The sequence below is a fragment of the Drosophila ficusphila genome, unplaced genomic scaffold (genome assembly GCF_018152265.1).
Source record: "Drosophila ficusphila isolate 14025-0441.05 unplaced genomic scaffold, ASM1815226v1 contig_414, whole genome shotgun sequence".
In the NCBI taxonomy this organism is placed as follows: domain Eukaryota; kingdom Metazoa; phylum Arthropoda; class Insecta; order Diptera; family Drosophilidae; genus Drosophila; species Drosophila ficusphila.
In genome coordinates, this window is record NW_025064328.1 from 15,072,990 (window position 1) to 15,096,171 (window position 23,182).

Consider the following 23,182-nt stretch of genomic DNA (forward strand, 5'->3'; position numbering starts at 1 on the left):
AGCCGCAACTCTCCACGTTCTTTCCTTATCTGTGTGGGTAAGCCTGCTTCTGGGCCTCTCCTGTGTGTGTATGTGTGTGTGTGTGTATGTGTGTGTTTGTGTTTTTGTTTTCGCCGGCTACAAACAAAGTTGACTGAGGCTGCCAGTTTGCGTGTCTGCGAGCCTGCATTTGAAGGCTGTGCAGCAAAGGCATCTGACGGCATGAAGGAAGTCCAGGATAACAGGGCAAAGGGAGCGAGGGAGAGCTAGAGGGGGCGAGGGTGTGCGACCGGGAGAGGTGGTGTGTGCAGGGCTGTGGGTGTGTGTGTGTGTTTTCGGCGGCGCCATTGTCGATAATAACGATGGACTGAGCCCCGGGTCGCAGGCTTTTGTGCGCGTAACATGTGTCAATTACAGGCATCCTCACACACACACACACTTACAATCACACACAGAGAACGGCAGGAACAGCCGGCGCACGAACACAGGCACACCCAAGCACACACACACACACCAGAACATGCATATGCGCTCACTTAGTTTCGCTCTCACACCGTCGATAACTCAAAAAGCTGCCAAAAAGTATGCGCACATTTTTTATATGCGCCGCCCGAAAGTATGCACATATTTTTTATATTTGTGCTGCCGGCATTTGACAGCTAAGCGACGCCGGCGTCGACGTCGACGCGAGCAGCGCCGTCCTATGTTAATTTATTTTCACACAGCATTTTCCTCTGCTGGTGTGAGCGAAGGAGAAAGCGGGGAAATTACTTCGCAGCCTTGTTTTCGTCGCGAGTAAAAATCCTTAATTAAAAATTTCAAATCGCTGTAACAGGTGGAATGGCGACTGCTAAGTGGGTCGACTTTTGACTTCGCGAAGGAATTTCGATTGGAGAGGGTTTCGAATTTCTAAATGTTCTATGACTACGTATTTAAATAGTAAAATATTTAATTTAAGCTACGATAGTTTATGAGGAAGGAAAACATAGTGCACCCATTATCGCTTAAATAGGTTTTAAAGTATTTGATTTCTTTGCATTTTTCATTTAAGTACTTAAGATTATTTTTTTCAATTAGCGTGCAAATATTTGTTTTGATTATTTTATTATGGTTATTGGGAAGTGTTTCGATGTATTTTGCATTAATTTAGTATGTTATGAATACTATTGTTTTTCTTCGCGCTGTTAACCTTACAGCTTTCGGCGGAGATCTCCGACTTTTGCTATTTGCAAAAAGTTGTGGAGGCTGTTTTTTAGCTCTCAGCCGCTCTCCGTCTCTCTGGATTCTTCGCAACTATATAGACTCTCTCCGAAGCCCCAACACTCTCGACTGGGGTATAAAAACCAGCTCCCAACGGCAGCGCCAGTTATTTCTACGATCCGGCGTCGAGTGCTCAGATCACTCGCTCTATATCTCTATCCACATCTGTTTGTTGTTGCTTTCCGTGCAGAGAACCGCTGGTGACCGTGCGAAAAAAGTATGTCAAATGGGGGCGCCGAGGCGACATTGAAAAGTGAATTACCCTGATCGTGGGTGACAGTCAGAAAAAATAATAGAGCCATGTAAATGGTTAGCAGTTAGTAGTTCTCATTGTCAAACCGACGTAACCGGTGCCAAGAACAGCGTGTGCGCAGAACCGACATTAAACCTCTGTGCCCGGCATACGGAATAAGTCAAGGTCCCCAACATAGACGCCACATAACATTGCCTCTGCGATGGAAGCCCGACTTGTAGAGATAGACCCCCTTCCCCCGCCCCCTCATGTCGGCATAATCGCAAGTAGCAATGAACTTTGAAGCCGACGCGTCACTTGATAGCTTTCCTAACCCGTGCTTCTGCGATTACAACTTTTACATTACATAGTTTAATATGTTTTATAGTTTCGATCTACCGGGTGACTGCCTTAGGTGCCCCAAGTGTTCTGTTCTGTTCCGGCCACCTTTCCATTGTTTGGCGCCTTTCGCGATAAACCGGCAAAACAAAGAGCCAGTCGCTGCGATATCAGCTGTTCATTGCGCCAGGGCAGGTTCACCCTGTACCAAAGTTGTTACGGACTGATAAAGCTCTAGGGGCTCCACTTGTGACAGAGATTATGGTCGAGTGTACCTAGTGATCCAAAAATTTCCGTGCAGGCGGCCCTCCAATGTGATGGCGTCGCTATAAAAAAGGCATTAGCTCAGGTCGTAAATGCTGGCTGGCACTCGGGTGAAATAATTAGCCTTTTACCGTGTAAATTTTTTAAATGCATCGCATGAAAGATTATATATTTAACCTATTTTTTATGCAAGTAAAAGTATACTTTCCTACTCCTCCAATTAGTGGTTTTCTCACAAAAACTTGGTGCCTTTTTTAGGCCTTAAAATATGGTTTATTTTGAAGTTAACTGGCCTCGAATAATTTGTTTATAGGAGTCGTGTGAATAAGGGTATTGCAATGCTTCAAAGTACAATTGTGATTGCAGACAGTTGCCACAGCTGTTTATCCAATCTAGTTGTTCCACCTTTCCCGCTCGATGATGTTGCTCTACTTGTGAGCTGATAAATGTTTTCGGTGCACACCTGGGATTTTCGCACTTGAGACCCCCACAGTCCCCCCTTGGGAGCCACTCGTAGTGCTCATGGCGGGTGATAACAACTCGCGACTTGCGACCCACAAACGACATAGTGAATCGGTATCGGACTCGCCCACTCCGCTTATCACTCAGTCGCTCCCAGTCGGTTGCCCTAGGCGCAAGTGGAAGGGGAATCGGAGAGTCGGAGAAATCGGAAAACATATTCCACTCGGTTAGAACGTAGCTATCTGTAGTTGTCGCTGTCAGATCACTCGAACCCGTCCCTTTGCCTTTCTAATTCGACCATGTTTGCTTTTGCCGCCTGCCCTTCGAAGTGAGCGGGAACGAGGACCTGGAAGATCAGGATCGCCAGCAGGATCAGGAACAGGAGCAGGAGCAGGCTGGCGAAGGAAAGATGGAGATCCTGCTGGAGCTGAACCTCAAGCAGAAGCTGGCCACCCGGCTGGGCACCCTCCTCCTGGCCACGCTGGTCTTCGCCAGCTGCTGCTATAACAACGCCCTGGCCAGCTTGACCCTCGGAGCAGTGGTGGCCCTCCTCCTGCGGAACCCCACCTTCGTCTTCGCCCTGGTGATGACCGCCTCGAGGGATTTAAAGTGGGTAAGAGATGCCTGGCAAGGGAGTCTTCTAACTCGGCTTCCCTTTGCAGGGCCTTGCAGCGCTTCGTGGCCCTCAATGTCTACCTGCTGAGGAGGGATCGTGGCGGATTCACCGTGGCGCGTTGCTTCCAGGAGCAGGCCAGGACCCACCCGAAGAAGCCCTGCTTCGTGATGGACGATCGCCGCCTGAGCTTCGCGGAGGCCCTGGAGCTCAGCCAAAAGGTGGCCGGCTTCTTCAAGGATCAGGGTCTGCAGAAGGGCGACTGCGTGGCCCTGCTGATGGAGACCCGCGTGGAGTACCCCTGCCTCTGGCTGGGCCTCTCCCAGCTGGGCGTCATCACCGCCCTCATCAACTCCAACCTGCGGGGCGAGTCCCTGCTCCACTGCGTCAACGTGGCCAATGCCAAGGCCATAATCGTAGGCAGCGAACTCCTCGATGTGTTTAAATCGCTAAAAGACAAGGAGCAACTGGCCCACATTCCGGTCTTCCAGTTCGAAGGCGAGGAGTCGAGGGAGCTCCTGCCTGGTGCCGTGGATCTCAGCACTGCTCTGAGAGCCCAGAAGAAGCTGGAGCTGCCCAGCTCCAGGTCTCCCGAGGAGGCGCGCTCCAAGCTGCTCTACGTCTACACCTCCGGAACGACGGGGCTTCCGAAGGCGGCGGTGATCACCAACCTGCGGTTCCTGTTCATGTCCGCCGGCTCCTTTTACATGCTCCGGATGCGCAGCGAGGACGTGGTGTACAACCCCCTGCCCCTCTACCACACCGCCGGAGGAATCGTGGGAGTGGGGAACGCCATCCTCAACGGATCCACGGTGGTGCTGCGCAGGAAGTTCTCGGCCAGGAACTTCTGGGCGGACTGCGACCGCCACAACTGCACCGTGGCCCAGTACATCGGGGAGCTGTGTCGCTACCTCCTGGCCACGCCCTACGCCCCCGAGCAGATGAAGCACAGCCTGCGGCTGATGTACGGGAACGGGCTGCGGCCGCAGATCTGGTCGCAGTTCGTCCGCCGGTTTGGCATCCCGCAGATCGGGGAGATCTACGGCGCCACCGAGGGCAACTCCAACCTGATCAACATCACCAACCGCGTGGGCGCCGTCGGCTTCGTCCCCGTCTACGGCCTGAGGCTCTATCCCGTGCAGGTGCTCCGCTGCGACGAGCTAACGGGCGAGCTGATCAAGGACTCCAAGGGCCACTGCATCCGCTGCCAGCCGGGCCAGTCGGGCCTCCTGGTGGGAAAGGTGGACGCCCGGCGGGCGGTGAGCGCCTTCCACGGGTACGCGGACAAGGGAGCCTCCGAGCAGAAGCTGCTGCGGAACGTGTTCGCCCCCGGAGACGTCTTCTTCAACTCCGGCGACATGGTGGTGTGCGACATCCTCGGCTACTTCTACTTCAAGGACCGCACCGGCGACACCTTCCGCTGGCGGGGCGAGAACGTGGCCACCCAGGAGGTGGAGGCCATCATCACGAACTGCGTGGGTCTCGAGGACTGCGTGGTCTACGGGGTGCAGGTGAGTCACCTTAGTAACACATTACTATCATAAGATTTGAACACCTATAGAACAGAAGAGTTACTTTTGCATCATAGAAAAGGTCTATTTAACTTCTTCTAAAAGAGCCTTTCTTTTGTCATTGAAACTTAGTTCCATTTATTCTACTAGCTTATCTTCAACTTAGTATTACTATTTTGGGTATCATAGATCCGAAAAGAAATCTTGTTTTGATTACTATTTATTTGAATTGGAACTGATCATACATCATACAGAGCATACATATGCTGGCTTTCAGTTTCCCAAGTTTGGCCAAGGGAACTACCCATATCGCACTTAGTCACCGCGACACCTTAAAAAGTAGATAACACCCTAGGCACGCCTTGATTTTCACTATCGACCCGCTTATCTTGCAGATCCCCCATGTCGAGGGCAAGGCGGGAATGGCCGCGATCGTGGATCCCGGCCGCAAGGTGGACATGGAATACCTGTCCGTGGTGCTGCGGGGCAGCCTGCCCACCTACGCCCGCCCCCTGTTCATCCGGCTGCTGGACGAGATCCCGCGCACGGCCACCTTCAAGCTGAAGAAGCGGGAGCTGGCCCAGGAGGGCTACGACATCAGGAAGCTCTCCGATCCTGTCTACTACCTGAACCGGGACGGGGTCTACCGGCCGCTCAGCGAGGAGCAGTTCGAGGCGTTGCTCTCCGGGAAGGCGGGCCTCTGATGGGGCAACACCCTCCCCAAGATGTGTGAGCCACTCCTCTGGGTGCATATAGCGAAATGTTTGTGAGCCCCAATCTATTTTTAATGCTTTAACAACGACTGATACCAAAAGAGAAGCACCAGTGATGAAGTTGTTTCGCCGCGCGAGGGAAAGCTCGAGGAAAGCCGGGCGCGTTTCTTGGCCATAAAATGGCAGCTTAACCGATAATGGGAGCCAATACGTTTTACGGCCAGAAGATGCTGCACCGCCACAAGATATATCGAAAGTGTTAAATCCCCAAGATTAAGTTCTCGCTCATTGGCAGCTGCTGCAGCCCGCAGTTCGCGCGGCGGAGGCGAGTTGCTACTTTTGCAGTTGCTGCTGTTTCTGCTGTTGCTGCTGCTGCAACATTAACGCCATTTCCGCTCGCCAAAGGCAGCTGCGACTCCGTTGGCCGTCGCCTAAGATAAACGATGTGCAAAATCCATACAAAACAATGCCAAGAACAACAGGAGGTTGCAACCGCAGCAGCCCAGCATCGCAGCAACGCAACATCGCAGCATCGAGGCATCGTCGATGGGCCACCAATATCGATGTCGATGTCGATGGCGAAAAAGTTGTGGCAGGCAATCATAAAAAACGAAGAAATGGCAAACAAAGCTGGGTGCCATTTCGCAGTGGCTGAAAGTGGCAATGTTGCTCCTTCCTTTGGGTTGCCAAAGGTTTTTCGATGGCCAAAAGTGGTTTTTGGTAAAAGGAAAAGTCCAATTTAGAATCAAATCTTTTCCCTAGAATATATTCTAAAGGCTAGTTGCAGGTTGTCCTTTCTTATCCCTACGAACTAATTGAGACTTAGAACAACCCGAATTTTTCTTCGGATTCTGTGCAACACACAATGTAAGAGACGTATGCCGAAAATGCCACATAAAGTGGCAGCTGCCGCAGCTGCCAAACTCCCCCGGTGCCACGCCCCCCGCTCTACGCCCTTTTCGCGGTGCCATCGTCGATGTCATAAACAAAATGGCAGTTGTGGGTGCAGAAGTGCATGAATACGCTCGCATAGCTAATAACAATAAAAGCAACAACAGGAGCAGCCAGTGCAGCTGACACCAACATGCAACACTAACGTTGCTGTTGTTGCTGTTGTTGCTGTTGCTGTTGCTGCTGCTGCTCCTGTTGCTCCCGTTCTCGTCCTGTGTTGTTGCAGTTGTAACTTCGCGTGCGCCTGGCCTGCGTAAGTGGGAAAATTAAAAATTTCTCAATAATTTTTCGAAATGTTCGACAAGAACGTCGGTCGCTGCCATTGTGCGCTGTTCGTCCTGCCTGCCTCCTTCGTCCTTCGTCCTTTGTCCTGCGTCCTGCTCCTTTTTGGGCTCATTTAGAAAGCTTTCGGGTGGACAGAAAGGCGGTGGGTGGTGTTTGGTGGGTGGCGGGTGGCTAAGGCCGGTGGCTCGGCGACGGCGCCACAGCTGCCATTGGAATTCCAAAGCTATTAAAACGCTGCCAGTGGAGCTACGACCAAACGGGCACCAGTGCTTCCGCCTCCACTCCCCCTCTTCGGCTGCCCTTCGCCCGATTACCCTTGCCGAAATGGGGTATTCCAAATTGATTGCCCGCCTTAATCTGGGATTGGGAACGCTAGCTTTTCCGGGAAATTCTCGAGCAGAGAAAGCCTGCATGGTAAGTTGAAGAATCCCACATTTTCATGGCCTACTTCTAGGCTTTTTCGTTTTTATAACTAATGTTTAATCAATGTTGGTTCCTCATTATATTTATTTTATTTTTTTATCTATTCTTTAAGCTTTAAGAGAAAAGAAAACATTTTTAAGTTCACTCATTTAGGTTGCTTCTGAGCTAGAAAATGGACTATATAAGCAAACGATATATATGCACATTTCCAAGGAATCATTTAATGAAATGCACAGGACGTATATATTTTTTTTATTATATATTTTATACTTTCACTTAGAGTACCTCAACATTCGTCCTTTTTGTCCTGGCTTTGCCACTGCCACTTGCTGTGGCTGCTGCCATCGCTGCCATTGCTGCCGCCGTTGCCTGAATTGGTTTGTATCGCTCCGCTCTTGCTTGTATGCATTTGGGCTTAAAGGTTTTGCTTGCTTTTGTTTTTATGTTTCATACTGCCACTGCCAAGTGCCGCCCACCGCCCTCTGGCCACCACCCACCACCCAGCCCTCCTCCCTTGGTCCTTGGTCCTTGGAGCTTTGTCAGTTCGTGCTAATTACATTGCACCTGTGCATGACGTTTGATGTTGGCCTGTCGCTGCTGTTTGTTGTTGGTCGGAGTGTGTGTGCGCTTAGTTTGTTTGATTTTGGCCTTTTTGGGGCGCTGACTGAGCTGCAGCAGCAGCAGCAACAGCAACAGCAACAGCAACAGCAATAGCAGCAGCAGCAGCAGAAACAGCAGTAGAAACGGCAGCAGAAGGCAGCAAAAATTAATTAAAAGCCAACGTGCGGCGGCAATGCAATTAAATTCGATTTGGGCGGGCATTCGACTGCTGGAGACTCGGCTGCCGGCTCCAACTCAGCTGGACGGCTGTTGTTGACATCATTTAATACAACAATACGGCAAAATTATATTTCACATGCAGGAGCGTCAAAAGTCCGCACACAATGCAGCCAAAGCACACATGGCCCCTTGTTTGTTTGTTTTTTGTTTGTTTTCCCTGCGAATTTCCCTGGCTGATCTGCCTATTTGGCTTATGCCTCGCTTTCCCCTGCACCGCCTCCTCTGAGAGCCCGTTGATTCGTGGCACCTTTTGGCTTTGACAGTTTTGTAATTAACTGCAGTCCGCAGTCGGCAGTCGGAGCTGCATACTTTGGGGCGCCTCAAATCTCAATCGGCATTGGCATTTTGTAACGCAATTACTGCTGCTCTCGAAGTTTTCCTGTTCCCTTCAGCCGGCTATTGGCTTTTCAAAACCGGAAGTTTCCCCGAAGCGAGTTGATAGGGAGTACGTGACAGCTGCTCCAGTGGACCACAGGTCCTCCCTCACGTGTGAGAGCTGCTTTCTGCCGGGTTTTAGCCATTCCACTCCGAATGCCAGTGTAATGGCAGCTGGCGCTGCCCCAATCCCCCCCGCTGTTGTTGTTTTTTATGGGGCGACCGCTTTATGCGCCCGCATATTAAACAATTATTGCCAAATGGCAAGCGACAGCTGCGTTGTGTCGCCGATGTCGTTAGTGCGGGCCACTGCTGGAGTGTCCTGGAATCCCGGCATCCCGGCATCCCGATATGCCATCCTGGTATCCCGGCATCCTGGCTGGACGAATAGCAGGAGGCCTATGGACTTTTCCTTTTTTTCGAACATGCCCAGTAACGGGCGCTCCTGCAGCGGCTTACGGGAAAAGCTTTCGGCTGTTGCTGCCGGCTTTTTTTCGCGTTTCAGCGTCTGCTGCAATTTATGTGTATAAATGACAAAAGTACCGTTATTTATGGCCAGCAACCGCAACGCAATTTGGCAACACTTGTTGGCCAATTGGCAAAAATGTGAAGGCGGCAACTTGGCAGCGCTGAATCGAACGGAGAGCCGATTTTTTCCAGGCAATATAATGTTTACTATATGTGTAGCCGAGTAGCCACATCTACATATCCCTGCAATCGCACACATTATCTAATGCGAGAAAGTAGAAGGCAGTAGAAGAAAGTAACAATTCTCTCAGGGTTTAAATACCCTAGAGAATTCTGCCAGAAAACATACAAATATTCCAGTTACTTTTTGAAGTGATAAAAGTTGTATAACCTTTTAATATATAAGATATATTATATGCATTATTTTTAGAATCCAATCACTTTTTTACACCTTCAAAACCTTCCAGGAATGGAGCAACCCCGTGCTTGCAGGGTATTTATCTTGACAACGAACATTTTTGTGCGCTCTGTGCAAAATTTGAATTTTTATTGCTGATCGAAGCCTGCAGCACATTATATGACAGCGCCACCCACTCGCCGCCCCCCGAATTATGCGTATTAAGGTCGTTTTGGGGAGTGGCCCGATAGCTTGTTGCTGACATAAATTTGGAGCTGCTGCCGCCTCGCAGTCGCCCTGTGTAAATGTGCCAAATGCGCCGGAAGCCGCACAGGGGCTCCGATATTGACTTGACCCTTCTGTTTTGTTGTCGCGCCTTTTATTATGCTAATATTTTTAGGGCATTGCCAAGATTTATTGAAATTGCTGCGGCTGCTCGTCCATAAACGCAGGCGATATATATTCCCCAGATTGGCTGTCGGCGATGGAAAGGTGCAAGGACTCCTCGGGCAATTTGGGCCAGCGGCCACATGGCGTATGCGCGATTTCGGGCGGTGGGCGATTTAGATTGGTTCGGGGGCAGAACAATTAAATTGTCATTTCATCGGTGCAGGCGCTTGTTGCTGCTTGTCTCGCCTCGTGTTGCATAATTGGCAACGTTTTTGCAATTAAAACAACTAATTGGCAGCAAAAACTATTGGCCACTAGGAGCAGCAGATGTTGGCCGTTCGTTTCTGCGAAGGGCGAGCGGTGGTTCCATAAAAAAGTATGCGAAAAATTAGTTGCATAAATTTCTAGCAAAAGTTGCAACTTTGCGGCGGCGGCTAATTGAAGGGAGCGGAGGTACAAATTGGCGAACTATATTTTCAAAGGGTTCAGGGAATGCGAGAACACTTTTTGTTTCCCTGGATGTACAAAATTAATCCTTTTGGTTTCGAGATATAAAATGAAAATTCTACTATTGTTCAGAAGAGATTCCTTGCAGTACACTACACTTTAAACAGCTTATTGAGTGGCATGAAAATTAAAAAGAAAAGCTGAAAATGCAATGGTGTTACAACGTATTATATTTACATATTTACATGGTATACCTTTGTGAGTAGTTTCGCTACAAAACTGTATCATAATAATCATCATATCACTCTAATGAAAGGCCAATGTAATTTTTTACGGCAGTAGTTGCCCTTGCAACTGGTTTAATTGCCTCCTGATGGCCATCGAATCATGTTGGGTACTTGGCTAACTGAATTATCCGCGTGCATAAGCGGAGTGCTACGTTGTTTTCGATTTCCGTGAGCTTCGGGGCTTGTGTCCACAGATAAAAGTGTAGCTCCCAGGTCCTTCCACCTCCCCGGTGGAATTGTTATGATTTACAACAATATTATTTTTCCATCAACAACATCAGCAAAAATCAATCAAGTTCAATTAAAATGCTGCCAACGGACACAAAAAGCAACCGACAAAACGCCAAAAAAAACATATGCAAACCAGAATGCAATTATCCAAAATTAATTTCATATAAAAATGTTGTGTAGAACAAAAAGGTTTGTCAGTAACAGAAATTAAAATGCCAATTATAAATTGCAATTAAGAGATGAAAAGTTGGAAAAGAAATTAAAATATTCGATGTCCGGGCAAATCAATCAAACCTAATTGCCGACGACTATGTAAACACGATAATAACATTTACACTGTTGCACAAGCACATATAACCATGTATATATATATATATATATGTTTTATGCGAATAAATTTAACTATGGTAATGCGCAAATACGAAAAAAGACAAATGCTGGCTACAATTTTGTGATACATATACACTTTTCCCAAGTGTGTGTGTGTGGCTCTTTGTGTGCGTGTGGGTGTTTTTTGTGCGTGTGCAAAGCTTACATTTACACAAGTGCAAAAATTCCCAAAACACAAATCCTAAAAAAACATTTGTTACTTTTTGCGAGGGTCCAGGACGCAGGACGAAGGGCAAATGCAGGCCACCACTTTTCGTTGGTATTGGTCTGTGGGTGTGTGTGTGTGTGTGTGAGTGAGCTTTGTGTGCCGCCATAAGCGTAGTCCTGTCCGATTGAATCGCTTCGGGGGTGAGCAGGGTCCTTCTTTATTCACAAGCTTTAATGTAGTTTCCTGGATGGCAGCCTAATCTTCTAAGCTCGCGGAAAATGATAGAAAATGCCTAATGTCGAAGCGGAGTATATTAATTTAATGTCCTTTATTCGAAACAGAGTTCACTGGTAGTTTTAAAAATAAATCGTATTCCATAATGAACTAAGATGAAAAGTGATTACTAAGGAAACAGATCTTTATTTATTCAAGAAATGTTGTTGTTTAATTCAACTTCTTTTTTTTTGAACCCTTTGACTATATCCTACGCCCTTTTCGCACGTTTCCATTCCTATTTGGCCAACCAAAAATGTCAGCAATATCCACATTTATTGTGCGATGGTCCGATGCTCCGATGGTCCAGAGACCTGGACAAGTTCGCTCTGCTCCGGAGTCCTCTGTGCTCCCACTCCTTTCCAGCAAGGCGAGCGATTGTCGCCATTGATAGTTCGGATTGTAGTTCTCTTGTTGCGCATGAATGTATAACATTCTGTCTATTCAGCTCGTAAATTCGAGATTATTTTGTGGTGCATTTAAATTTAGCAAGACTGAGGGACACGAAATGCGGGGGAATACGGATAGGCCGGGATGTAAGTGCGGCCGGAGCAAACGATTCGCTTCACCATGCTTGTTTTGCCATCGAAGTTAAAGTGAATTCTGCGGTTTGGCTGCCAGGGAATGAAAATAGGCTGACAGAGGCACTTGAGCAGCCGGAGTTTTCCGCTTGCTCTTGGACTGCTCTTGCTCTTTCAACTTGAATGCAATTAGAAAGTAAAACGACTACAAATTGTCTCTGCCGGGGCATTGATTGATTTCCAAGGAAACGGGGAAATCGACGCCGCCTCTACAGATCCCAGATCCCAGATCCCATTGCCCAATGCCCAATCGCCGAGCTGCGCGTCGGAAAATCAGCAGCCGAGCGGAGCGCTGCGGAGTCTGTCCAAAAATAGCGTGCACCCTGCATCTCGGTTTTCCCGAGTGCATTAGGAGTTCCAAAAGGCAGGCGGAGAACACATGTACGTATAGAAGACGAAACATTTCTAATGACTGCGGTGACACTTTTGTGGAATTTTGTGCATACTCGCATAGGACTCAGGCACATAGATGCGGACACGGAGGAGTCGGGGTTGAGTGCATACCTGTGCATTCTGCTGGGTAAAATTAGAACGTGAAAGTCGCTGCAGTTGACAGCGTAAAAATGTGTGAACTTAGGAACAGGAGAGCGACGGCGGGGTGCCAGACGAACAGCTTAATGCCCCAGCAAATGGGAGTTTTTCTTCTTCGGCAGAACGGCAGCACATAAACCAAGTCAAAATTAATAGTGAAACCGAAAGGCTGCACCGATTTGCACTTACCATGTCTTGGGCTTCCCATATGGAGTATATCGTGACTTATTCCGCTCGCAAAACTTTTTATTAACTTCCGCTGATTGGGAAAAACTTTCCAATTACCAAAAATGATTTGAGACCTACCAAAGTAAGCCCCCTCCACACGGAGTATATTTCCAGCCCAATCATAAAACATTCGAAACTCTAAAATTAGAGACATTTATTTCTGGTACAAGAATTTGAGTTTCGAGAAACATGTTGTACAATTTTTATGGGTTTGCTATAAAATATTTTATTCACTTATAAGTGACTTTAATAATCAGAACTTTCACTCCAGAATGTATAAATAAAAGATTATATGAATTAATTATTACAGATATTAGATGTTATATAAAAACCTTCTATATATATTTATTTGAATAATTAATATTAATTAGTACAGTATTGCTGGTAGGAAAAGATTTATAAAATGGTACTAAGTAATGGATAACTCAAAAATCGTGCTTGCATTTCTTTTCTCTTTTATATGAACATTAATTGCTGTTGCCATGTGAAGAGCTTTTGAACTGAAGAGCTCGCGTTCGCCCCACTGTACTCCATGCACAAGTGTGCGTGTCGGCGCGCCACTGCCGGCTGTGTGTGTGATCTTGCCTCTCGCTTCAGCCGCCGGCGTTGGCAGGCACTCAAGTCGCAAGTCGCCAGTCGCAAGGCGGCTCGGCTGAAAATCACCAGAACATCGTCGACGGACTCGAGTCTTGGTCCGCCGATCAGTTGTGTCTTGTGCGTTGTGCGGTGAAGTTGCGCCTTCGTTCTAAAACCCAGCAAAGATACTCGGACTGTGCGGTGCATCCTCCTCCAGGTTCAGATCCAAAATCAGATTGAGAGCTCCGTTTCCAGAGTCAGCCGCATTCAGTGATTTGCCTTTGCCTTCTGACCCACAAATCCCGATCCGAAAATGAGAGAAATCGTCCATCTGCAGGCCGGCCAGTGCGGCAACCAAATTGGCGCTAAGGTAAGTCCACTATTTCGCATTATTCTCTTAACTTTTTTCTGGCCACTTAATTTATTCACATTGACCGAAAACGTTTTTCAATGAGTTTCCAAAATGATCGGGCTGAGTCTCGCGGTTCGATGTCGCCGCCTTTTTCAGCGCATTCAGCAATTAAAGCAAAAGAAAATTAACAACAAAAAATACGTTCAAATAAAATGCAAAGTGCAAAAAAGCGTACGAAGCGGCCAGAGAGATTTATTTCGAGACTGTCTGGCACTCGATATGCCCTTTCTGCCTTTTTCACTCGCCCAAAGAAAGGAGCAGCGAAAACGGGTTGGGCCGGCTGCAGATCACGAAAAGTGATTCATTGCGAACCCTCCCGAGGGAAATTGGGAGGGCATGTTCGGCTTTCGAGGAGAGTTGTGGCAGAGGCGCAAATCAGCAAGAAAACCCTGAGATTTCTGCAGTTTCGAGCTCCCTGCGTCGAGAAGGGAAATCTCTCGAATTATCTGACCGGAGAAATCTTTTCGCTTTGCTTGAGCTTCCTGCCCTCTCCCAGAAACCACAAATTGCCATAAAAATGAGTAGTTATTCGTACGAAAGTACTCCGCTGTATTAACCAAGAAATTGTACTTGATGTTGGCGAGTGGCAATCGCCTGCTGAAAGTGGGTAGAAATTCTCTCGAAGTAACTATGATCGCTTACCGAAAGGTATAAATATTTATGAGAGGCTTGAGCACAGAATATGTATATAGTACAAGGTGCGATGTAGTTTCGCCGAAACCAACGTGAATATTAACCAAAAACATAAATATTTATTAATAATTAAGCTTGAAAAGCTCAAATTTCTTCGCCTATATAATAATAATATAAACAAAGCTATCGAATTGCAGCTGTTCTAATCTGAAAACAACTCGAATCAAAAGTAGGGTATTCGATGACTGATGAGAATGTGCAGCAATAATAGCAGCTACTGGGCTTTAATCAATCGCAGTGAACGCGAAACGGAAACTTGAGAAATGCAAACGAATCACAGCAATTAAGTACTGATTTCCAGTCGAGCATTCTCAATTATCGCGTCTATATGGGATAGTCCACTCAATCAGCACGCCCGAAACACAAAGTGCAGCTCTTTGGCCGAGCCAAAGGAGGCAGGCAGTCAAGCGGCTCGCCGCAAAACCTCCTCTTTTTGGCAATACCAGTTTCGGATCGCGACTTGGCCAAGTGGGTCCCCGCTGGGTGCATTTTTCTGTGGCATCAATGTCAATGCCTCGCCCGCCCCAACCGTCACCCCCTGCAAAGTGGGTCACATATGCGGCGCAGAGTGAGCTGATAACTATAGAACCACAGAACACTCATTGAAGATAAGCCAGAAATCTTAATCATTTGATATGAGTCAATTTGAGGTGCGAGCGAGATGGCGAGCGGCCAGTCAGCAGCTTCAATTTAGCGGCTAACTCGCTTGCCTTTTGTGCTTCCCGGAATTTCGGCGTTTGGGCAATAGCAATGGTTTTATGGGGCAGAACTCGCGCAAACAGACGTTCGCGTTCGCGTACTCGAATGAGATATGATGGGAAGTTGTCTTGGTAATTTGAGCGGCGAACCTCCCGTAATGTGAGACCCAAAAACAAGAAACCAACAGCTGAGCTGAGTGGACATTTAAGTAAAAAAGAATGTGACAAGCGGTCGCCCGAATGGGAGTGGGACTCGGTCCCTCCGAAAACCGCACAAGTGCAGGGAAAAAGGAAGTGACTCACCGGACCTGTCCTTTATTGTATACAGTTACAGGATATCGGGGCTGCCTTCTATATGTGACTTCTGTTTCCCTTTCCAGCCCGCTGAAACTACGATTTGTGCATACTAAGTGCGCGGCCCCAGAGATTAAATATATATATTAAATTCAAAGGCCATGCAACCGGGAGCCAAAGTCAATAAACCCGCTCTTTCTTTCGGAATTCTTATCGCCTCCTCTCCTCTTTGGTTTTTTTTTTTTTGACACTCCACAGCAGCTGCGGGAAAGACAAATGGGAGGAGTGGGTGGTGTGGGGCTCCCCTTTCAATTAAAAGAATTTTCTTTTGATGCCAAATGTTTTATATCTTGTGAAAATGCCACTCTCCGTCTTTTGCATAGTCGGCGATCCTCGGCGCAGAAGAAAGACTTGGAGCCCGAAAGTTCATGCCCGAGTGGTTTCCTCTTCGCGAGACTCGAGACTGGAGACTCGAATAGAGAAGCAGTGCATCCTCGGCTACTTTGTGGCGGCTCCCAGACATGCAACTCTTAATGAGGGCGTCTCGATTGCCAGTCGCCAGATGATCGCATGCTAGAGGCGTGGCAGGGGCGTCGAGGGTCTACTTTGTAGGGGGGTTCGCCCGGCCAGTTGCCAGTTGCTAGTTGCCAGTCGCCAAGCAGCAGAGCTTTTGAAATTAATTACTCGAAAAAGAATAGACTCGCAGCCGTTTGGCCAGCGAAGTTGTTAGAACAGATGTTGCCAGTAATTGGAGAAGACTTTCATGGAGTAAATGCAGTGAGAAACTAATTGTAGCAAAGAAGCCATCTTACATTGGTAGTTTTAATTCTAAGTTAAGAATGAAATTCAATTTAAAAAACAATGTTATTTTTCACTCCTGATCTCCTCCTCCATTTATTCCATTTAAGGAACGCTTTGATTGTAATTAAAACCGTAAATGCAATTCGACACGAATTCTCCCCAGCAAATTGAATTCTTGCCACCGATCGTGTTTGCCCGAAATAAATCTGGCCAAAAAGCCATCAATCTATAATTGCATCTAACTGTGTGGCGTTTTTCCAGCCCCCGTTTCCCCTCCCCCTCCCCTTCCCCTTCCATTTTCCATCCGCTGCAACTGACATTCACCGAAAAATCCATTTTCCGACAAACCCATTATCTCCGAAGTGAAAAATTAGTCGAATGTAAAAGTAAAGCGATCAGCGATGGTCGTGCTGGAAGCAGTGAAAAAGTGGAAGTGCGATGGGGAGGGGGGAGGCAAGGGGGAGGGGGAGGTGAAAAACGACTTTTCACTTCAACAGTTTGTGTGCTAATTCGGTTTTCATATCTGTTGCCGCCGCCGAGTGGTTTTGTTTGTCCGACCATCCGACCATCCGGCCTTATAAACCGAGCTTTATTGTTGGAGCTGTTATGGTTAGCTTCATAATTGCAGCGGCCACACTCCAATTAAATTTGATGATCTTGCCAAGATTGCACCGCCTGAGATTCGTTTCTGTTGATGTAGTTTCTTCTCCGCCAGTCTCTTGTTTCTTAAACAAACAAAGAGTGCAAACGCCACGGGTAGCTCCACTCCCCCATTCCCCCCTGCGGAGTATCCAACCCAATCCAATCCAACTCAACCCAACCCATCGCAACCCTCTTCGCTGTTTACAGTCGCACACGTCAAGTTCAAGTGCCAAAGGGAAGAAACTCAGACGTCGGAGGAATGTGTCTGCGCTCGGCTGGGGAATCGCTAACATTTTTATTGCTTCCCCTCCGCCGATCTTTCGATCTTCGATCCGTGAGCCGGCACTGTTGCCATCCAGCCGCGATCCGCTCCAATGGAGGGTCTATTTGGGTCCCCAAAATAGTCGGGCTAATGAACAACTAGCGGCGCCCAAATTTGGTTCTTTCCGAGCACAGCACAACAATTGCAGAGCGCTTCCTCAATAAATCTCCGCGATGGCTGTGTATCCGCGATAAACCCAATTCATCGCATTTCGATTGGGTGGCTTCGCCCGTCTAATGATGGGTCGTTGGCCTGCAGCTCCCCGAACTTTCGGGTGGATCTTTGGCCCCCGATGAGTCAGCATCCATCCTACTTACATATACTATTCACTATATACTATACACTGCACAGGCAGTTCATCTTGCTGCTCCGTCCCACGGGCTGGTCTATTTTTAGGAGCATTTCTCCCCAGGAGCGGCGTGGCGTGGCGTGGAAATTTGTCCCATACAGTGTGAGAGGGCCACTATTTTTTACTGGCCCGGACGCATCTTTTAAATTTAGCACTAAATCAGGGCATGTTCGCCGGCGTCCAAAACTGACGTTCGGAAAACTAAACATAAATTTATTTCTCCCTTTTTTCGGGCAATCTGTCTCACTTTTGACTGCGGCATCGCAGGCCCCCTATATGGACAGGCCGCATACGAGTGCGTCAGTGGAATAGGAACATCCCATATATACACTCTGTGCCGCTGTATATTTATCCAAAAACTCAAACTTTATGGGCTGCGGCTGCGCCTTGTTGTTTGTCACATTGTCACATTTGCGGAGGAGGCAGGAACAGAAATCGTTAGAATTGTTCTCGGCTGTCCGTTGCTTTTTTGGGCGGTTTCTGTGGCTGCGGCCATATGTCAAGGCTCGACATGAACTCTGACACGGCTGGGTGGGCACAATTACTCAGCTTGATGGACGACTCCGGAAATATATGGTGGGGCTTTCGCCGACCAAAGAATCCGCAATAGCCAAGTGCCCGTTTGGGGTAAAAGATATCTTCTGGAGGGACGATAAGAATGAGTGATCTCTGCTCGAACGGCAGATAAGCGGACTTCTAAGATGCGGGCTGCAGCCTCTTATCTTTTATATTAGAGAGGGAATGGAAAAAGAATTAGCTGATGTTGCTAATTTCCATCTCGGTAATGCAAACCTCCGTATCTCTTGTGTATAAGGAAACACTAAATAAATATACAAATATTATTTCATGCTGCTCAGCGGCATCTGCTTCTCATTTAATTGAGTTATACTTCCAGAGAAATATGTTAAATGGCTTTTATTAAGCTAAACAGTGCTCATACTAATTACTACTAATTAAACCAGTTCTCTCTATAACTTGAGTGACTCCAGATTGTCAGCTTGCACTTGCTGAGTTAAGAAAGTTATCCGAAATGTAAATTAAATAAATCTTCTTGTATCTTTCTTTGCAGTTCTGGGAGATCATCTCCGAGGAGCACGGCATCGACAGCAATGGCATCTACGTGGGCGACAGCGACCTGCAGCTGGAGCGAGTCAGTGTCTACTACAACGAGGCATCTGGTGAGCCCTTGCCATCCAATAGATTCCGATGGGCCCACTAACACGAACCTACGAATCTCCTTCCAGCAGTCACGCGATCCTCGGGTGGCAAGTACGTGCCGAGGGCCATCCTGCTCGACCTGGAGCCCGGCACCATGGAGTCGGTGCGGTCGGGGCCCTACGGCCAGCTCTTCCGGCCGGACAACTTCGTCTTCGGCCAGTCGGGAGCGGGCAACAACTGGGCCAAGGGCCACTACACCGAGGGCGCCGAGCTGGTGGACAATGTCCTCGACGTGGTGCGCAAGGAGTGCGAGAACTGCGACTGCCTGCAGGTTGGTTGCTTATCCAGTTCAGGAAAGATGACCTGTACACGTTCTCCTACTGATAACTCCTTTAAACCAAACTCTTTCAGGGCTTCCAACTGACGCACTCGCTGGGCGGCGGAACCGGATCCGGCATGGGCACCCTGCTGATCTCGAAGATCCGCGAGGAGTACCCGGACCGCATAATGAACACCTACTCGGTGGTGCCCTCGCCCAAGGTGTCCGACACGGTGGTGGAGCCCTACAACGCCACGCTCTCGATCCACCAGCTGGTGGAGAATACGGACGAGACGTACTGCATCGACAACGAGGCCCTCTACGACATCTGCTTCCGCACCCTGAAGGTCTCGAACCCGAGCTACGGCGACCTCAACCACTTGGTCTCGCTGACCATGTCCGGGGTGACCACCTGCCTGCGCTTCCCCGGCCAGCTGAACGCCGATCTGCGCAAGCTGGCTGTGAACATGGTTCCATTCCCGCGCCTGCACTTCTTCATGCCCGGCTTCGCCCCGCTCACCTCGCGCGGATCGCAGCAGTACCGGGCCCTGACCGTGCCGGAGCTGACCCAGCAGATGTTCGACGCGAAGAACATGATGGCCGCCTGCGATCCGCGCCACGGCCGCTACCTGACCGTCGCCGCCGTCTTCCGGGGCCGCATGTCCATGAAGGAGGTGGACGAGCAGATGCTGGCGGTGCAGAACAAGAACAGCTCGTACTTCGTCGAGTGGATCCCGAACAACGTGAAGACCGCCGTGTGCGACATCCCGCCGAAGGGGCTGAAGATGTCCTCGACGTTCATCGGCAACACCACGGCCATCCAGGAGCTGTTCAAGCGCATCTCCGAGCAGTTCTCGGCCATGTTCCGGCGCAAGGCCTTCCTGCACTGGTACACCGGCGAGGGCATGGACGAGATGGAGTTCACCGAGGCGGAGAGCAACATGAACGACCTGGTCTCCGAGTACCAGCAGTACCAGGAGGCCACCGCCGACGACGAGTTCGATCCGGACGTCAATCATGAGGAGGTCGAGGGCGATTGTATTTAATGGTGTGGCCAGAGGAATGAGGGGCGTGCGTGACGGGGGCGAGGTGCTGTTTCTGCGCGGCATGCGCCACCAGCTGGCGGCCAAGCACTGCAGCATCCTCTGACCCCACTGGGACACACACACACACACACACCACTACTGCAGCACACACACACACACGGACAGGACGCAACAGGACTCCCAGACAGACAAACAATCAAACAGACAGACAGATAGACAGACAGACAGGAAGGTCAAGCGCAGTTAGAACATCAAACGGAAATGTTCCAAGAGCTCAAGCTTCCCCTGTTCCCTGCCCATCGCCACCCATCCATCATCATCTCAGCTCATCTCATCTCATCTCACGACTCATCGCACATCCTCATCTTTTTGTCCATTTTCGGCACTTGTCACCTCCTCTACGCTATTTACACTTTACACGGAGGCACGTCCATCGCATTTCTCGCAGCCATTCTCTTCATTCACTTCACCACCTTCCACTCCCTCACCCTTCTCTCTAATCTTAACCCCGCTTAATCTGACATCATTTGATACAACTATTTATATCGCAACGTCGGCAAGAGGGAACCACAGTATCTAGTATTCCGAGGGAATCGAATTTATGCAGAAATCTCGATAAACGTCCAATGTCCAGGAGTTGGCACTCAAGCACCCAAGACTGACGAACAGACGACAGTTTGGCAATACCATGCGTTTAGAGCTATATACGATACGATACGAGCTTATCCAAAGATAATCGATTGACCACTCTCAAAAGAGATCCTCCAGCAAAGGCAATTCTAAAAGCATCCGCAATTGTATTTACATAATCTTAGGGCACAATCTATTAATTTTGTATTCGTGTGCAGTACTTTCTCTTGTAGTCTTATATGAATAAAACATTTGTACCCAAATAAACGACTAATAATGGCAAACATTTTGACAAATAACAAATGGAATTTATTTAAAATTAAAAAGTGGATTTTTCTTTTTTTACTTTAAAAGGGGATGGTTCGAACAATTTAAGAAAAAGAAACTTCCAGCATTGTTGCGAAATATTTTAACATAAACAATTTAATGAATATACATAAGTTCCAAAAATGTTTGTTAGAAATGAAAGGCAGGATTTAAGTTTTGAAGAATGTAAAATTTGACATAAGGTAATGTCGTTGTAGAATGTAAGATATCTGTAAAACTCGAATGGCGTAAAATGTAAGGTAGCAATGTAGAAAACATATACAAAGTTTACAACACAGCGCCACCATTCACTATTATTTTAAAACTTAAACCTTTCTGGCAACGCTTTTTTTAACTGCCACTGAACCGTTTATAAAATCCGCATTAAATAATTACACAAATTGTTAAGCTATAACTAAGTGTATATAATAATTATCGGAAATAGTTATAGATATTTATTCATGTATTTATATAGTTATGAAATACTAAACAATCTCTTTTATTTTCGAGATAATTTTTTTTAACAAAGCTTTTAGTACCCTACAAATTATTTCTAAATTTCCAGACTGAAGTCTACAAAAACAAATTGCAAAAATTTTACAATTATAACGTTTACATTTGAATATTTTACTTAATAAGTGGAAATAGCATCCACAATTTTAATTAGAATAAAACAACAATTATTTAAGAACTATCAGGTAGCTAAAAGCTTCTCGAAAAATCCAACCGATTAACCGTAATTTTTCCACATAAAGTCACTTGCCACACGCGCTTGAAAAGCCCGGCTGCTACATGATAATCTCGAGCGGATCTCGGAGTCGCACAAACCTTTCCATTAGCTGACTCTCGCAGACCTCATATGCGACGATTCACGAGAATTAAAAGACATTAAACGACTTTAGCGGTCTCGTGACACAAACAAAGCTTTACCATACATAAAAAACCAGCCAACAACAAAGTCGGCTAAGAACAAACCCCAGACACACGGAACAAGAATGGAAGAAGAGGTAACTGCAAGAGAGAACCAGTTTTATTTTGTTTTTGATCGAATAGCCGGCCGGCTTTTCTGAATGACTGCGAGAACCAAGAACTGAGAACCCAGAACTGAGAACTGAGAGTTGAGAACCTTTTCGAAGCCGGCAAAAATATTGTAACTCGTTCTTCCGTCTGGCTCTTTAGTGGCCGGTTAAAGTGCGATTAACCGTTAGTTATGTCACCTGAGCGGGTCAACAAGAAGGTTAAGCGAGCGGAAGTTCCCCGTCCGAAGCTGAGAATCCGCCTCCGAAAAGTGGGCCAAAGATGCCATCATTAATCTACGATCCCTGCAAATGCAACTGCAGCTATGATGGAAGAATTCGGATTATATAACTTGCATTTATAGCAAACAATCTTCAGGAGTATGAAAACGATAGTTTCTCTTGTTTTTATCTCCCAAAAGAAGATATAAGAAGTTGAAGAATTAATGTTCGTCTAAGCCAAGTTTTCTGCACTGAAAACAATTAGCAGCGAAAAATCTTTCTTGATCTCAAGTATTAATTATAGATACTGGTACTGGTATAAAATTCCTTTTTTTCAAAGATAAACCTTTGCACATACACTTGTAGTAAATGCATCATCAGCACCATTTGACCAGCAGCCACATTTCTTGCCGTGCAGCAACATCGCGCAGAAATAGGCAAATGAAAAAGCAATAAAATAGTTGCCAACTTACACTCATTTGGCGCCGTCATCCAAGCCAGTCGGTCGCTCGTCCGGCAGAAGGAGGCAAGCAATCCGAACTCCGAAATCCGAAAACATGAAGCGAGGCAGCAGCAGTGATTGACCCAGTTTCCCGAGACGACAACAACACTCGCCTGCCTGCCTGCCTACCTACTCCTCACTCACTGGATCTGCTGGCTATATCTATCCGCGGCGCTCGGATCTCGGCTGGGGCTCGACTATCTGAAGCTGGAGACTTTGCCCGGGGAAGTGCATTGCACTCGCCGAGAAACTGCTGCGGAAAAAACTCGAGGAAAATCTTGTTTCTTTCAGCTAGTTGCCGATTCTTCAGAAAGCCAAAAAACGAAACCCGCTTGAAGAGTGCCAAAGTGGCGAGGGATGGTGGGGCTGGTGGGTCGAGTGGCTGGTGGTGCTGGAGGCACATGCAAACAACACGTCAATGCACTCTGTGGTAGCCGAAAGCCACCGCAAACGCCTCGACTAGTTTAGATTGGACTTAGACAACCCGATCTACGCTGCCTTTTGATTTTCTGCCATCAATTTTCTACGTGTTTCTCGGCTCTTTTTGGCCGTTGTCTTTGTGGTTTACAGACAAACAC

At 47.6% G+C, this 23,182-nt stretch overlaps 2 protein-coding genes across 4 annotated transcripts; both read left to right on the forward strand.

Annotated features, from left to right (window-relative positions):
• Positions 1-1,354: 1,354 nt before the first annotated feature.
• LOC108101931 (long-chain fatty acid transport protein 1) lies at positions 1,355-5,479 on the forward strand. Of its 2 annotated transcripts, none has more exons than XM_017206513.2 (4): positions 1,355-1,456; positions 2,866-3,145; positions 3,199-4,660; positions 5,056-5,479. In XM_017206513.2, coding segments are annotated over exons 1-4 (2,052 nt in total). In that variant the 5' UTR covers positions 1,355-1,455; the 3' UTR covers positions 5,365-5,479. The 2 variants fall into 2 exon arrangements, with proteins under 2 accessions (XP_017062002.1, XP_017062001.1); XM_017206512.2 differs by lacking the exon at positions 1,355-1,456 and adding an exon at positions 2,692-2,762.
• Positions 5,480-13,292: 7,813 nt separating this feature from the next.
• Positions 13,293-20,884, forward strand: LOC108101896 (tubulin beta-3 chain). 2 transcript variants are annotated; one of them, XM_017206458.2, is made up of 4 exons: positions 13,293-13,564; positions 18,475-18,583; positions 18,650-18,894; positions 18,975-20,884. In XM_017206458.2, the coding sequence occupies exons 1-4, from the start codon at positions 13,508-13,510 to the stop codon at positions 19,926-19,928; spliced, it is 1,365 nt and encodes a 454-aa protein (XP_017061947.1). In that variant the 5' UTR covers positions 13,293-13,507; the 3' UTR covers positions 19,929-20,884. The 2 variants fall into 2 exon arrangements, with proteins under 2 accessions (XP_017061947.1, XP_017061948.1); XM_017206459.2 differs by having other exon boundaries at positions 18,653-18,894.
• Positions 20,885-23,182: the final 2,298 nt, after the last annotated feature.